Below are 18,776 nucleotides of genomic sequence, written 5' to 3'. Positions count from 1 at the left end.
GTGAGTGCTCGGAAGCACGATCTGAGAGCTCTGATGCATGCGATATGCGATCTGACCACGCAATCTAAGAGCTTTGATACGTGCAATTTGCGATTTGACCACGCGATCTGAGAGATTTGATGCGTGCGATCTGACCACGCGATATGAGAGCTCTAATGCGTGCGATCTGACCACGAGATATGAGAGCTCTGATGAGTGCGATCTGACCACGCGATCTGAGAGCTCTGATGCGTACGATCTACGATCTGACCACGCGATCTAAGAGCTATGATGTGTGCGATCTGCGATCTAGCCACACGATCTAAGAGCTCTAATGCGTGCAATCTATGATCTGACCACGCGATTTGAGAGCTCTGATGCATGCGATCTGTGATCTGGCCAAGTGATCTGAGAGCTCCGATGCGTATGATCTGCGATCTAAGTGCTCTGATGCGTGCGATATGTGATCTGGCCACGCGATTTGAGAGCTCTGATGCGTGTGATCTATGATATTACCACGCGAACTGAGAGCTCTGATGCGTGCGATCTGCGATCTGGCCAAGCCATTTGAGAGCTCTGATGCATGCAATTTATGATTTGACCATGCGATCTGAGAGCTTTGATGTGTGCGATCTGTGATCTAGACATGCGATTTGAGAACTCTAATGCGTGCGATCTGCGATCTGGCCAAGCAATTTGAGAGCTCTGATGCATGCAATCTACTATCTAACCACGCGATCTGAGAACTTTGATGCATGCGATCTGCGATCTAACCCACATAATCTGAGAGCTTTGATGCGTGCGATCTGCAATTTGACCATGCGATCTGAAAGCTCTGATGCGTGCGATCTAGATCTAACCACACGATCTGAGAGCTCTAATGTAAGCAATCTACGATATGAGAGCTCTAATGCATGTGATCTACGATTTGACCACGTGAATTAAGAGCTTTGATGCGTGCAATTTGCGATCTAACCACGCGATTTGAGAGCTCTAATGCGTGCGATATGTGATTTGGCAATGCGATCTGAGAGCTTTGATGCATGCGATCTGACTTCGTGATCTGAGAGCTCTGATGCGTGCGATCTAAGATCTGACCACGCAATCTGAGAGCTCTGATGTGTGCGATCTGGCCAAGCGATCTGAGAGCTCTGATGCGTGCTATTTGCGATCTGATCACGCGATCTGAGAGCTTTGATGCATGCGTTCTGCGATCTGGCCACGTGATCTGAGAGCTCTAATGCTTGCGATCTACAATCTAACCACACAATCTAAGAGCTCTGATGCCTGCGATCTGCGATCTGACCACGTGATCTGAGAGCTCTGATGTGTGTGATCTACGATCTAACCACGCGATCTGAGAGCTCTGATATAGAACAAGCTTTAGTATTTTGACGATAACTTGAGCTGTAGACCTCAGATTTGGATGATTCTTGGACCATATGAAAGATAATTCAAAGGGCTACAACTCTTGTGTTTGTCACATCGCTAGATTCAGACTTTATCAGGCTTAGATTTTCACATCTGATAACATAAAGTTTTTGAGGTTTGCTAGAAAAACATGGAGAGCTTATGTGAATCATGCCCTTCCTCTAGTGCTAAACTGTTGATGTGTGATTTTGACACCAACGACTTACAAGTGTAATTACACATGAATGATTCATGAGAAGTATTTATGGTATTGAGATTATATATATTTGTAGAAACATAAATAAAAGATTGGCAAAAGAGAATTTTATAATGGTTTTGATGCTTAAAGTGAATTTTACATCAACTGTTATTTTATTATTTTCTGACTATTTTTCTAATATTGTCTGTAATGCATACAAAGAATGAAGAAATGTTTTGTTTGCAGAAAAAAATAATGAAGCTCAAATTTGTATGCAACTCACGTATGCTCCACCTCTCATTTTTATGAAGAGAGATGTCCATTTATACCTTTGAGGTTAATGTAATAAATGTTTTTATAAGTTATCTTGATATATAAGGATTACTCCTCAATCTTTACCTTAAAATGGGATGAGATTGATATAAAATATATAGTTTTTAATACGACAGGTGGCGATGACATTAATATATATTTTTGGTATAATGATAAGAAAATCTAATTCATAACTTTTTTAAGGATATCAAATCTAAAGGTGGAAAAGTAACCCGCCCGGCCCGGCCCGGCCCGGCCCGCGGCGGGTTACTTGTTTTGGCGGGCTGGGCTCAACCCGCCCACCAACAAAGGCGGGCCGGGTTAGGCCCGCCAATTAAGGGAAATATGCTGGCCCAGCCCGGCCCGCCAGCCCTAACCCGCCGGGTTAGGCACGGTCCGGGCCGGGTTAGCCCGATTTTATTATTTTTTTTTTTGTTTTTTTTTGTTTTTGTTTTTTTAATTTATCTTTTCAAATAAATAATTATAAATATAATTATTTTTAGTTAACTTTTCAAATATCAATAATTCAATTCAATTCAATTTTTTTTTTTTGTTAACATTTCAAATATTAATTCAATTTTAATACAATAAAATTGTAATATAAGAAAAATTAGACTTATTCATTTATCAAAAAATAAAATAAGAAATTACAACAATTATTGCCTCGTTAAAAACCTCACCAAGAAAAACCCAATGGGAGAAAAACTTGGTAAAGAAAAAAGAGTGCAATAATTGACAATTAATTTACAAATTACATTTACCCAAACAACTAAATTGGGGGTGGTTCACTAGGACCTCCCTATCTGTATCATCTATATTACAAAATTGAAATGATTCTATTAAAGCATTGTCGATAACCTCGTATTGATCTTGATGCGCGATCGTTCCCAATCTCGAAGACATTTGAGGACTTCAATCATTTTTGGAGCAAGTTTAGTCCTCCTTTCATTTAAAATCCTTCCATTGCACTAAATGTTTGTTCGGATGAGACGGTTGAGACAGGAACAGCGAAAACATCCAAGGCAAGTCTTGATAATACCGGAAAAATACATTTTCTGGCTCTCCAATACTCTAAGAGATCAAGTGACCTGTTGAAAACATTTCGGGGGTTGCCAAATATTGTTGAAGTTCATTACTCTGGGACTCCATGGAGGACAGCATATTAGTTGTTGTTGTTGTGGTGGTGGCTGTCTGAAGAGGAGGCTGTGCTTCGCACTCGGGTCCTCTTCGGCATTCAGTGCATTCCAAGAGAATAAGTCTTCATTTGTTTCTTCTGCTACAGCTTCTCTGGATATTTCGCCTCTTTGCGACTGCGGGTTCCCATACCTGTTTTCATATTGAAATATACTTCGAAAAGACTATTTTTTACCTCTCCTTTTGATTGATATATGATTCGTTTTGTAAATTTTCACTTAAATTGTCAAGACCATTTTCTAAACGTGTAATTTAATTCTAGGATCAAATATAGCACCTAAACAATAAGAAAAAGGAACGGGTCTCAATATTTCAAAAATTTTTTTTCCATTGCTTTATTGGTGCATGTAAAATTTCATCATCTTTGTTTTTTGTAAATAAACTCGGAAATTTTTATAATTGCATGTATTACCAATGGATAGTAGGGTAATACCCACCAGAAAGTGTAAAGTGGCTTGGTAAAAACATTTGAGAAAAGAATGAATACTTTAGCTATCTTCCAATCATTTTCTACCAAATGATGAGGACCTCTATTATTTGCTACAAAATAACTAATTATATTAGCATAAGGTAAACATGAATCAAGCTATAAATAAGTACTATTCCATCTAACAGGCATATCTATGCAAAAGTTCTAGGAGACATATTTGATTTTATACAAGCTTCTTGAAATTCAGCATTTCTTTTATTACTACTAGTAACAAGCTAAAGATTCCCTAATTTATCAATATTTTTTTTAATTGTTTTCATACCACTTTTCACAATTAAATTAATAACATGACATGCACAACGTTGGTGAAAAAACTTCAAATTATTATAAAAGATAATTATTTTGAAAAAATTCTATAGCTTTACTATTAGAACTGCATTATCTAAAGTTAAACTTATCACTTATCAATAATATCATAATCTTCTAAAACTTCAATAATTTTATTATAAGTTTCTAAACCACTATGATCCACATCCATTAATAAATCCTAATAAAGATTATTTAATTTAAATTCATTATCAAAATAATGACAGTCACACAAAATAATCTTGTTTAGCTCTACCACTCCAAATATCAGCGTTAAGCCACACTAATATGACAAGTATGAAATTTATTTTTTAATTCTAATTTCATTTTTTTAAACAATTTTATTAAATATTTCTAGTTGCAGTTTAGATAACTTTTAAATCCTGGAAAAATGAATTTTGAACAAATCTTTCAAAATATTATCTTGCCATATTAATAGGTTGATCAGTGCAGCATATATAAAGCTAACTGTTCCCTAATACATCAGAATTATAACGCCAAGTAGTACCCATATTAGTTATTTGAGTTGATTGGTTTCTCTATTTCCATGTTGAAATATGTTTTAGCAGCGCTTTTTAAAGTACTAGTACCATTACCTGAATCAGCTTTATAACATTTGCACAATATTTGATCTTGCTTTCTTGACTTGAACGCCATTTTCTGTCTCATAAAACTTGTCGAAATGCGCCCAAACGTCTGATGTGTGTCTGTTTTCACTTTCGACGGCAGTTGATGATCCGCTCAGCTTGAGATGAAGTTGGACGAGGACGACGATTACGAGGACGACTTCTAGAACCACCGGGCGCTGTTTTGAATTGACGCCATATTTTGAGGTGTATCGGATTCTGAGACTGGGATTGGGACAGCGGGACTATTTGAATCTCCTGCATTCATAGTAAAATCAGTGGGACTAGGACAGGTAATAGTTTTTTCTCATTGAAATGATGGGAGAGAAATATCTATCCATTGTAGACTTGTAGTTGAAAAAAAAATGATGTAGAAGAAATAAAATTAAAGAAAGAGATTTGGAATATGGAAATTGGAAATATGAATTGAAAATTGCAAAACCTAATAAAAATTAAATAAGAGCAAATTGATAACAAAAATATTAAGAGAATAAATGAATAATTGAGACTTGAGAGTTGAGAATAGAGAATATGAGAAATGAGAGAATTGAGTTGTGAGAAAAATATGAGAGTTTAGGTCCAATTTATAGAAAAAAATAGGGAAAGAAAATGACAAAAAAGACCCCTCCAACGGCTATAAAACGGCTAGATTTCAAGGGTAAAAGTGTGTAATTGAAAAAAATAAAAAATATTAAGAATTTTTTTTTTTTTTGGGCCAACCCGCGGGTTGGCCGTTGGCAACAGCCAACCCGCCGGGTTGCGGGCCTCTTTGAAAGAGGCCAAAATAGCAACCCGGCGGGCCGCGGGTTACCTTAGTGTAACCCGGCCCGCCCGGGGGTGGATGGCGGGTTGGGCTCAACCCGGCCCGCCATGAAGGCGGGCCGGTTTGAGCCCTCTTTTTTGTGGGCCGGGTTAGGGTTGGCCCGCCTAACCCGGCCCATATGTTCCACCTCTAATCAAATCCACATAAAAAACAACTTAAAAAATTATTGATAAAATAATTATGACTAAGAACAAAAAAAAGAAAATATGTGTCAACTCACCTAATGAAATCCAGGTATCTTTTGTCACAGCTGGCAGTCTCAGGTCTGCAGCCACCACTAGCACAGAAATCGGTAAATTAGCAGAAGTAGAATCCATAAGATAGGCTGTATCCTTCTGGTTTTGATGTTATGTGTCTGTACTTTGCTTTACAGATGATGCTGCCGTCAGAAGATTTGCAGCGAGAATCTTTGCTATTGAGTCATACAATAAAAAAAAAATAGTTATTTTATATAATTATTGTTAACCTAAATCTTCTGTTCGTCAGTGTTAAAAGAAAGGAGGATAAACGTGTAAATGCCGTTTTATAATCATAAATATAAATATAATCTTTTTTCTTTTTTCTTTTTTGTTTTACTTTAGATTTGTGAGTTGCTGGGTATTGGAGGCAGGGGGCAGGTGGTTGAAAATGGGGGTTGAGCTGTTGGATTCGCAGCGGAAGATGAGTTTGGTGGAGCGTTGGGGAAAGGAGGGAGTGATGTGGGTGCCATGGTGCGGGCTGCTTAAGGGGGTCTTTGGTGGACTGCTTAAGAGGCTCTCTGGTAGTGGTGGATTGCGTTGGTATGATAGGGTGGGCCGTTTGATAGGGAAGGGCTGCTGGGCATATGGGAGAATGAGGGCATAACGGTCATTCACACTATTCTGTCGAACTTGATGAAAAAAATACTACGGCAGGAGCTTAGAATTAGATTAAAGCAGTACTAAGTTACTTACAATAAAGTTATAAAAACAGAAAAATAAAATAAAATAAAATAGTTATTTTACATGAATTTTATCTCATTTTTGTCTGTTTGTATGATTCAATTGTGTGCAAAATATTATTAATTAGATTAAGTTGATACAACAAACTTGAGGGGTTTAAAGTAATTACCCCAAAAATGTATCATTATTGGAATTGAAACATGCACAATTTTGTAAAGCAGCTGATGATGCAAACTCCATGACATCACCAAGGTTATGTTTCTAAATTTACATTGAAATCTTAAGATTGAAGGCACGTGTTTGATACTTTAATTCAGAAGTAAGCGTGGTATGGTATGCATCTGTGGGCACAAAGTTGACTCCCAAAATGCTTATTATATGCATCTGCATTTGCGGTTCTTGTTTTATTATGGAGATAAATTTACTTTATTCCCTAATGGAATGAGCATTTGAAACCCCTTCTGTTTTTTTGGCAGTTTGTACCCAAGGAATTCTTTAATGGAACCCGTAATTACATCTTATCCGATTGCTTTCTCTCTAATCTATATACAGAAATATGGATTGACAAAATCATTAGCCAAGTTCCGGAGGTTAGCTACTGTAAACCTCAAAATTTGGATCTAATTTATGTTTGTCCATGTTGGTCTTGTAATCTTGCATACAAATTAAAAATTACTCCACTTATCAACAAAACTTGCTTGTTTTTCAGGTTGCGGGGAGTAGTATTATTGTGAAAATCCATAGAAATTCCAAGAGATGAACTGGGTTGATTTGTGTAGTAGTGGGAAAACAGATTGAGTCAAACATTCCGTCTTTTACAACCCAAATTCGTTGCTTTCAATAGCTTATTAGATCAGTCAAAAGTAGCACAATGAAAGAATCAGCTTGTATCTAGCTATATATGCTTATAAGACAAAAAGTAATGATCATAGACACTATGTAATTATGTATTTTAATAAGATTTGCAAGAAGATGAGAAAGTATAATTATGAAATCAAAGGATCTGATCCATAATTTTCAGTGTGCATGGTTAACATAATTCAAAAGAATAAAACAGTAAACCTCTAATACTATAAATAGTTGAGAACCTTAATTTCAATTGCAACACAAAATACAATAGATTTTGCACACACACACACACACACACAGAGCCTTAGGTTCATTGAGTGATTGAAGAAACCATGAGCACATCGGAGGAACTGAGGAAGGAGAAAACAGAGCCGATTTCCAAGCCAAAGACTAATGCAAGTGTAATTCCTGTAAGAAGGAAGCTGGTGAAGACCATGGTGGCTGAGAAAGTTATCCACTTTTATTCTATTTGCTCTTCCTCTGAAAATATTAAGAAGAGTAAGGCTGTGCACCCATGTGATCCATAGCATGCCAAACTGAAAATACTTCCGAAATACTTTCATTTTGGTCCTTAAATCAAATCTTGTTTAGTGTTCTGTCTCAAACTACTAGAGTAACTAGAGAGTGTTGCTTCTTGTTCTGCTGGTGGTGGAGGTGTTATGGTTTAGTGTTTGTATGCATAATTAAAATAATGTTTTATGTTTAATTCAGAGTTCAGACATTATGGTTTCAGTATTCTGCTTCTTTTGACCACTCTTCTTTAATCAAAGTGAGTGGTTTAGCAATCCAATCCGTAGTTAAATCAATTTAGACACGACTTTACTAGTTTTTCTAATATATCATAATGGTTGCACCTAAGAATATTGAAAAGGCTCCGTCTTTGGAGTGATAAGTATGTGGTAAATCTTGCGCGACAGTAGCAGCCGGAGAATTAATTCTACAAATTAAATTAAACACTTGTATATTATATAAATCAACATCAAAATAAAGGGTTATCGAACAGATTAGAATTATCAGATTTATAAATTTCATAATTACGTTAACCATGGAAATTACTTTAACAATCAAATTAACTTCCTACTTAATGTGTTTCAAGTATGTTATTAATTAAAGATAAGATTTGTAGTTTCAGATTTGAATGATACCTCATTCAAATCCTGACCGGGAGTATCCGAACCAGTTTATGCGTATCTCAATTAGTCTTTCGACTCTCGACTAGTACTTCAACCCCGAACAAGGCTTCTTAAAATAGGACAAACCCTACTGTCCATGACTAACAATATTAGCAACCGTTCTTGTGATTCGAACCTGAGACCACAAGGGGAGCAAACCCCTTGACTCCAAACTTGTTACTACTAGATCAACCCATTGTTGGTTGGTTGAAAATCATTTACTATAATCTTTTTTTTTTTAGATTTTTAAATGACGAAAGATTGATTCTCAAATCATTTACGTCTATTATATATTTTTATTTTTATTTATTTATTTTATAATATGCACCAGTAGTTTCCAGACCTGATTTAGGTTTTTGGATCAATAAAGCTGTTTGATGCAAGCTGTATTGCATTTTATCTTATATAGAAAGAGAAAGGAAGCTTTTAGAGAGCCGTGCGCTTGCCGAATTGTGGGATATGTCTCTCACTGTATACCCTAAAATTAAAGCAAAAAAGTTGTTTGATTAGAAAGGTTTATTAACAGTATTATAAGTGAAGCAACAGGAATAGTTTAAGAGAAGATTGCAATGGATAAAGAAAGATGCATGATCTATCAAGATTAATATACTGAGACTCTGTATCTAGACACTCTGGCTTGCAACACTAAAATCTGGTGACGCATACTTAGTGACATAAATATAATGAATTGGAGAAGAGTTCTGTAAAAGTAATCTTACCACTCTTCTGCTTCTTGAGCTTACTCTTGTATTTAGCTTTTATTTTATCTTGCAATATTAATAAAAAATAATTATCTGCCTCTGAAATTACTGGTTCATGCCACAGATTATGACTCAGAACAAAAAACTAAAATAATTCAAACTTGTCCTGTCTCAACTCATAAAATGAAAATCCAGGTATTTTTTGTCACACCTGTCAGTCTCTGCTTTGCAGCCACCATTAGCACAGAAATTGGTAATTTAACAGAAGCGGCTGTAGCAATCAGGGTTTGATGTTGTATGTCTGGACTTTGTCACACCTGTCAGTCTCTTCTTTGCAGCCACCATTGGCACAGAAATTGGTAATTTAACAGAAGTGGCTGTAAACTTTGGTTTTGATTTTATATGTCTGCACTTTGCCTTACAGATGGTCCCGGCGTCAGAAGACTTACAGCTTATAATGTAAAATAAACAACACATGCTCAGATCGAATCACCAAACTCAATTTACTAAAATCTGATCAAATTTATCAATTTTACATGAAAAAAAATGAAAGGGAATATGTATTACCTATTTTATATGATAATAATAATAATAATATATATGTTAAAAATAATATAAATAGTTAAACGAAAATAATATGGATGCATTTGGCTCCCTATTTTTATCCATATTCCCAATCCTATTCTCCAAATAATGTTTGGCACATTATTCTAGAAATATTACCCTATTTTTTTTAATTATTTTTAGACCCCATAAGGTTATTAATTTCACTAAATGCCCCCTGATTTTTTTTTTTTAAATTAACAAAAACCCCCCATCAACCCAACTTGTCAGATTCCGGCAACCACCGCCAGTGATAGCCGGAATCTGTACGACGACCTAAATTCTGACCATAAATGGCCGGAATTACACCGATCTGGCCTTTTTCGGCCAGATCCACCACGGATCTGGTCGGAAAAGGCCAGAGCTGATGGCCAAAGAAATGGCTGTCGTTGACCGAAAACGACGGCCACATCTTTGGCCGTCGTTTTGGCCTTTCCGGCCGTCGACGGCCATAACAGGCCGTAGATCTGGCCTTTTTCGATCAGATCCGTGGTGGATCTGGCTGGAAAAGGCCATAATGATGCGTTACGGCACAAATCCGATCAGTCTGTGCCGTAACGAAATTTTTCGGCCAGATTCCGGTGGTGGCGGTCGGAATCTGACATTGCAGGTGGTGGGGGTGTTTTTGTCATTTTATATAGTAGGATCTTTAATTAAATTAGTAAACCTAAGGGCTTTTTCATAAATTTTTCAAATTTACCTCGTAATACTCCCCTATCCAACAATCCAATACTATCCTTAAAATCCTATCCAAAATACTACACCAAACGCACCCATAGATTCTTAATTTTGTAATTAATTTTGATTATGTAATACTATAATTTAAAGCCAATAATACCATTATATCACAAATTTTTTTAATTAATTATAGAGATGATATTAATTTTTAGAAAATTTTATTATTTTATTAATTTTTTGAAAAATGTGTATCCTATGATACGATATGCTACGCAATACACGATTTAAAAAATTAAGTTTTTGATACAAGATATGATATACGATTTGACAATTATGATCTAGTTAGATTGCTTCAACTCATAATCCATTCTTATTAATTTATATTTGGTCAAATTGGGTGTTTTGAAGACCATTTGCAATATATCCAACAGATATGATATATGGACCCATTATTTGTCTGTCTTACCGATTTAGACATCTTAAATTATATATTTTCATCCTTAATATTGTTCAAAGTTTGACAGTCTTGACACTTTAGCCAAACGCGAATATGATAATAATCTAACAAAACACTCATGACGAAGTGGAAACACAAAAGTGATAAAAAAATAAAAAATAAAAAATCTAATAGTTAACTTTCTTAGGGATATCGAATACACAACAAAAATAACTTAAAAATTTATTGATAAAGTATGAAATACTGATTACATTAAGATTGTGTTTGGTTAGGGGTCTAGGAAGATTACTCCGATAACTTATCTTTGATTCCGGACATTTTCTTATTTAGTTGTCGAGTAATAAAAGATTTTGATAATTTTTCAATACCAATAGTAAGTACTATAAGTGATATAAGGGGTAATCAAATTACTAATTCAGGGGGTGTTATTCTTTGATTACTGGGATAATCCAAATTTTATTCCCGTTTTACCTTAATTAATAAAATGTTTGGACACAAATGCCCTCATATGTCTATAAATAACAATTACCTAAAACCCCCTACATCTGAGAGTTTAGTTAAACACCTCCAACCACAATAAAAGTTTAAAATTTAACAAAAGACCCCTATCCACCAAGATGACTGAACTGCCAGATCAAGTCGGTAGTGAGCCATTTCGGCGACTATTGTTCGCGGCTAGCAATCATCTTGGGTAGTTGGGGGTATTTTGTTAAATTTTAAATTTTTATTGTGGTTGGGGTGTTTTAGCTAAATTCTCAAATGTAGGGGGTTAGAATAATACTCTAAATAATAATAATAATATAATAAGGGTGCATTTGGATCGGGGGCATATAAGATAACGGAGGTAATCTTCGTTTATTTTGCATGATTCCGGTGTTTGGTTTGTAAGTAATAAAATATTATGAGTATCTTTTATTGCAAATAGTGTTTACTGTTGGTAATATAGGGGTAATCAGATACCCTCCCCAAGGGCTGTTATTAAAATATGACCGAGGTAATCTAATTTTTATACCTATTTTGCCCTTAATTAAATATCATTTCGGACATAATTGCCCTCAAATATAAACCAAATAACAATTATCTAGCCCTTCTACATTTGAGAAATTAACTAAAACACTTCAGCTACAAAAAAAAGTTTAAAAGTTAGCAAAATACCTTCAGTCACCCAAGACTACCGCCAGTCGCTGGCGATGGTTGCCATAATGGTGCACGACGGGCTGTTTCATGGCCACATATTTGGTTGTGAAATGGCCATGGATTTGTGATCTATGGCCGGAAATGGCTTTGCCGGCTCACTACCGACCATATACAACCGGTTGTGCGCCATTTCGTCTATTTTTTGCGGTGGCCAATGGTGGTGGTTGGCTGTTGGCAGTGGCTAGGGGTGATTTTGCTACAAATTAAGGTTTTATATTGCTAGGGTGTTTTGACAAAATTTCAAATGTAAAGGGTTAAAAAAATAATTCAAAAAAGAATAATATTATATTAATATTTAAAAAGGAGAGCAATTTAGTAATTTATATAACATATCCACCCAACCAATCATATTACTTACCAATTTATTCGAACCAATCAAAAATATTTCTTAAACATTCACAAAAATCTTCAAAGTGTTCTATCTTTCCATTAATATAATATCTTCCAATAATAAAATATTATATGATCTAAACGCACCCTAATAGTATTAAAAAGGAAAGACAATTAAGTAAAAAACTTCTCCAGAATTCTTTTATTCCTTCCAACCAAATATATTAATTATTTATACCCACTAATCTAACTAAACGTATTATATAACATTTCCAATAATTGTAATCTATTTCACTGGTAATCCTATCTTTTCAATAATAAAACATTTTCGAAACCAAATACACCCTAATAGTTAACTACTTCTAATACTACGGGTTATGGAACGGATTAGAATTATTAGATTTATGAATTTGATAATTACGTTAACTGTGGAAATTACTTTAACAATCAAATTAACCTCCTACTTGATGTATTTCAAGAATGTTATCGATTAAAGATAAGATTTTTAGTTTCAAGTTTGAATGATAATTAAGTGCAGGAGACTTAGCTACTGGTTCATTCATCATTGCAAATGTGTCTAGAAACTCTTGCTTTAATATAATTGGAGATTCTGTTCGACACAAGTCAAGTAAAAGGAATAAATAAAATCTTACCCAGATCTTTGTGGGTCTAACAATTTTGATTTCTTCACTTGTAACGTATCTGATGTCGTATTCAGGTTTTAACTATAACTTTGTTGACTGGGTTGCCTACGCAGATTTTTATTTTTTATTTTTATATTGTTATTTTTTATTTTTTTTATTTTTTATAACCACAAGTGTTTAGGGTAATTTATACGCATATCAACTAATTCACTAAAATCCTAAAATTACTGGTTAAGTAAGAATTCTAGTGACCACCCCTACTAGTAATCGATAAAAGACTCAAATTTAAGACCTCTTGAGTAATACATTCAAGAGTTCCTATCAAACCACTCAACCATCAATAGGTTGTTTAGGCTACTCAGATTCACTCATTCAAATCCTGTATAATACATGATTGAAACTTGAAACTCATTTAATATAATCCTTTTCTTTACATTTTTAAATGATGAAAGATTGATTCCCAAATGATTTACGTTTACCGTTTATTTTTTATTTATTTATTTTATAATATGCACCAGTAGTTTCAAAACGTGATTTAGATTTTTGGATCAATCAAGCTGTATGATGCAAGCTGTATTACATTTTATCTTATATAGAAAGAGAAAGAAAGTTTTTTAAGAGAGCCGTGTGCTTGCCCAATTGTGGGATATGTAGCTTCTTGCATTAAGTAAAATTAAAGCAAATAAGTTGGTATAGTGCTAAAAAAGGTTTGTTTCATTTATTAATTTTTTAGGTTCAAATTATCTTAGAACCACCTATTAAATTTGTGACTTGTTTAGAATATTAGGTTTGTAAGATATTTAATAGACTTTAAAGATTAGTTAAAGTATGTGTAAATTAACTTGGACATCTCAGTTAAAAAAAAAAAAAAAAAATTAATTAAAGCAAAGAAGTTGTATGATTAGAAAGGGTTATTAACAATATTAAAATAAGTGAAGCAAAGAGAATACTTTAAGAGATGGGTCGGCGGGCACAAGATTGCAATGGATAAAGATGCATGATCTATTATATTAATATACTGGTTCTCTGTATCTAGACAGTCTGGCCTGCAACAGTAGAATCTGGTGACGCATATTTGGTGACATAAGTAATGAATTGTGGAAGATTTCAATGAGTGAAGCCTCAGGAGATTACCATGAGCTGTCTCTATTGTTTTCACAAATTCACTTCATTTTTTACTTTCAAAAGCATCTAGATGCAAGCTCAAGTTCAAGCCCCTAATTTGTTAATTTTTCCCTCGTGCTAAATTAGGCTCTCAATATCATGACAACGAAGTTTTTACTAATTGGGCCAGAAATAGCGGCAAGAAGTGACACTTTTCAAGCGCTCTCCTGTCTGGGACGATTCAACGTACCAACTTGTCTCTAGTTTCATTTTTCATTTTATAATCTTTACTGGTCTTAGTTTAGCTACCAAGTGAAGAGAAGATGAGTGAGGCCAGTAGCCAAGGTGGCGCCAACCATGCTGGAGGAGATAAAATATCTGGCTCAAACGGGCCCAGTAGAGGGACAATCGTGAAGAAAATTGTGCTCGACTCTTTAGGTAAGTCCAATGTATCTTAGGAAATCATCGAGAAGATATCTAATATGCAGTTTTGAGTGGTCAAGTCATATTCTTTTTGTTCAAATTTTCAAAGATGCAGTCACTATCATTAGAGGGTTATGATTTCGCAATTCATTGAATTGTTTGCCGCCTCCTACTAATAATTAACTAATACTCCTGTAAATCCTAATACTCTATGCATCAACAGACAACAGTAAGCAGGCTCAGTTAAGTTAATTAAGAACAATAGTTTTCTTCAACTAATCAAACTTTTCTGTTTTGTTCATGTATAATTTTTAACCAACCAAAGTCTTATGTAATACAGCATTGGATCAGGCCCAATTAAATGTCTAGATACTACAATTTCCTGGCTTTCATATCTTAGATTCCATAGAGCACTGTATTGAGCTTTCAAAAACAAATCTAATGTACCACTGGGTTGGTGATAGGCCCAAAATGTAGAGCCCAAGCCTCTATTTGGTAGTGGACTTAACAGTAGCAGCATAAAGTTTATGAGACATGATTAAATGGTAAAGCAAAGGGCCATATTTCCACAACCTAACCGTTGCACAACGGATTCATTCCCGGCACCCAATTTCAAAAATCTGAAAAAGGTGAAAACTAAAGCAAATTCCAATCTTTCTTTGCAAGCTTTTTTCAAACACAAACACAAACACCAAGACTATATATATATATATATATATGTAAAAAAAAAAAAATGTTACCTCATCTTCATTAACTTACACTCCTTTTCTCATTTGCCTCTTCATCTCCATTCAATTTCAACAACAATGGGTTGTTGCATAAGCAAATTTCGACCCAAGAAATCAAAAATTTCCATAGAAGAATTAAACCACGTTCAAGACAAGCTTGTCATCTCACAAGCTCCCAAAATTCCAACTCCAATTCATCTCTCAAACAAAATTTCCCCATCTCCTGCTTCACTTCCCAGTTGTACTTCGTCTGTTTCTTCCTTTACTTGCAGTACAGGCAACACTGCTGAATCATGCTCATCAATCTCAACTGCATCTTCCGTCTTGAGCTCCAAAGATAGATCTTTCTCCAATGAGTTTCTTTGGTCTTGTGTCAAGGAGAATCCGCATATAGTTCGCATTAATTCCATCAAGGAAGCTGCTCTCTCTTTAGCAACCTCCAAAGTTCATGCTCAAAAGTTTGATTCACCTGCTAAATCATTTCTGGCACCAACGCCGATCAAACACTCAATCCCACAAAGGATAAATGGTTCTACACCACAAAAGAGAGTCCGGTCAAGCTCACCAACTACTTTAACGCGACAAAAGAGCTTTCGTATGGAACCAGAGAGGCAGAATTCTTCGTATTCTTTGCCGAGTAGAACCTTGAGATCACCATCTCCTAGTAGGAGATTTACTAGTGGTGAAAGTAACAGGGGATTTTTGACAAATACAACTAAAGAAAGTTGTTCAAAGCGAGTGGTTGGAGCAAAGGTAAATGCAATAAATTCCGTTTGTTCTTCTCTAAGAAAAGAAAATTTCAGGCCTGCAAGTCCAAGCAACAATAGTTCAATGGGATTGCGGCTTTGTTCGAGGAATAGAGATACTTGCACTTATAGAATTGGTTCTAAAATTGATGAAGTTGCAGCGGGAGAAGCAGTAGCTCAGCATGAGAGTGAGTGCATTCCCATGGAAGACATTGATAATCCTCTAATCTCATTGGATTGTTTTATTTTTCTGTAGAAAGATCGTGTGTGTGTGTGCGTGCATGCATATCTAATTTTACTCGTATTGTTCATAGCATTTCTTGGTTTTTTAACCTTTATGATTGTTTGCCTAAACTATTCATGCATAGTTTTCAAAAGCATAGATAAACATGGATCAAATTCTGATTGATTTGTAGCTGATATTGGTTGTAATTTTTTCCTCATCTTTTTTGTACAAATTGAGGGCATGCTATAATATTTGTTGGTTTGAGATATCTTTAGCGGCACAGGACTAAATTCAATTCAGTGACTGATGTATAACTGTTAGATTTGGTTGATGATGTTAGCCATATTCGTGTAAATTGTACTATGGGACGATCTGATAAAGTCCACATATAATATTTTGGAAGTGGCAACAAAAATTCCTTTGAAAGTTAATGTTTAGGATCTTAGTGCAAACAATTATCTAAATATCTCAGATAAAAACATGTAGATAGATGGAGAACCAATTGCATCATCATCTATTGCACAAGGTGCTAACACAACAGAATATAAAGGGTCAAAATATTTGGATTCATTTCAAAGACTCATCATAATTTCTTGATCTTAATTTTCAAATGCCAAATTTTAAAAAACACGATTGGTGGAATTGTTCCTTTTTATTAATTTTCTCGTCACATGAGCCAGCTTTAGGTTGGGCCCAAGACGTGTAAGCCCAAAAATTTGTATGGATATTGGATGTAATGTAGCACCGAATATAAGAAGGTTAATGACATTTTGAACTCATAATTGGGCTGTATTATTGCCATATATAAAACGTATTTATATCAAAATTGAGAATGCTGTGGATCATCGTTGTCTCTGTGGCAGCCCTAAGATTAAAGATAAATCCCTCGAAAGTCGAAATGTATACTCCAATTTGTTTGTTTTTAACAATTTAACTACTTGATTCCGGTATACAAAATTGTTAGTAAAATCTGAATTTAGTTAACCCGGTGGAATAAAGAATGGCCAAATTATTTAATCAGATCGACAAATATAAAATAAAAGGATAAAGACAAGACTCAGACGTTAAATCAAATAAATATAAATGTTATAACAATTACATAAAGGACAATATTTCGTGCACAAGACAATCTACAAATTTCTTGAATTGTCCAAATAAAGAACATATTGGGCCAAAGAAAAGTTCGTAAAACAACTGAATATTACTAAATACTGGAGTATATATTATATTGAAACTAATTATAAGAATCTGTATACAGAATTCTTTAGCATAATGCTTTAACTTTTGGCACAACCTAGAAAGAAACAATAAATCGAAATGCATGCATATTATAAAAGATAAAAAAAATTAAAAAACAGACAAATATTAAGTAAAATTGCCATTGACCATCCAGGGCAATGTCACTAGCTAAAAGTCACGCAAAGTTATCTAGGTGTATTATATATTCCAGCGTCTAGTTTTAATCTCTCTCATCATAAGCACTTCATCTGGATGGTCAAATGATCGTTTATTCATTTAGAAAAAATTACCTTTGGATATATATAAGTCATAAAGAAGCATATATATAAAAATATATGGTCTTTCTTTATATACTACTACAGTGCATGGGCCAAAAATCATTTTGGACCTTATGAATTCCAAGCATGTAAAATCTACCATGTGGTCCAAGACTGTGGGCCAATTCTGGTTGGGCCTACATCAGGGCTCCTATCATGGGCCAAACTCACGACCTATACCCAGCTTCTCTCCAGATTGGGCTTCATCATTGGCCTCTCAAGGCTAGGCCATTCTTCCACAAAATCCTTTAAGGACCCAAAATCCCACTAAAAGACTAATATATCTATTTCTTATTTGGTCTTTATTCTAATTCACTCAAGATCTTGTATCTTATGTGAATTACGACTCTCAATCCTACAAAGGCAAGTAAATCAGGTTCTTTCCTATTTAATAGAACTCTGCCATTATAGACTCAAAGTCCTATTAGGATTCGAAGACCCTATGACCACTACATAAAGAGAGTTCCTGCCTTCCATTAAGGATCAATTATTCAATACCATCTACATGCAATCAAATTTCTTGCTCTTGAGAACTAACACCTTCGCTCTAGCTCTAGCTCTATTCTCCGATTAGACTCCGGTAAACCATTCCTTCCCCTAACCCTCACTAAATAGCCTCATTCAACTTTAGTGACTTAAGTGTCGGAGTGCCTACGGCAGCCACTGCACCGATGTTTTATGTAAGCTTTGTGCCTTTCTTTGTGTGCAAGTTTAGTGGATTGTTAGTGACCTCAACCTCGCAGGATTAGATCTCATTCCGTAATTGTAGATTTTAACGTCTACATGCAACAGGAGTTTGACCGACATGTTGTTCACTATATTTACGAAGAAAAGAAACGAACGAGACGAATAAGAACATAAAAATCCCACAATTAAAAGATTTGAAACACGAAAAGTATTGGTTGAGATAAATGCAAGTGATGATAATTTGTTAGCGAAATTGGACAGGTAGCCATGTAGGGCAAGCATGTCATAGCCATAATGCAAAACCTAAGAGTGTCATTGACTATAAACTATAAAGACGATTAAATTCACGTGAAGTGTTCTAAATCTATTTGCTACAAACAAAGCAATATGAATATAGATATGCATGCCTGCCAGAA

At 34.9% G+C, this 18,776-nt stretch overlaps 1 protein-coding gene across 1 annotated transcript; it reads left to right on the top strand.

The window, feature by feature from the left end:
* The first annotated feature begins 15,183 nt into the window (after nucleotides 1-15,183).
* LOC116128330 lies at nucleotides 15,184-16,147 on the top strand. The gene has a single exon (XM_031414036.1). The coding sequence runs from the start codon at nucleotides 15,224-15,226 to the stop codon at nucleotides 16,145-16,147; it is 924 nt and encodes a 307-aa protein (XP_031269896.1). The 5' UTR covers nucleotides 15,184-15,223.
* Nucleotides 16,148-18,776: the final 2,629 nt, after the last annotated feature.

This window comes from Pistacia vera, unplaced genomic scaffold (assembly GCF_008641045.1).
Source record: "Pistacia vera cultivar Batoury unplaced genomic scaffold, PisVer_v2 Contig2, whole genome shotgun sequence".
Taxonomy (NCBI): Eukaryota; Viridiplantae; Streptophyta; class Magnoliopsida; order Sapindales; family Anacardiaceae; genus Pistacia; species Pistacia vera.
The sequence above is the reverse complement of the archived record's forward strand: the minus strand, read 5'-3'. Positions and strand labels throughout refer to the sequence as shown.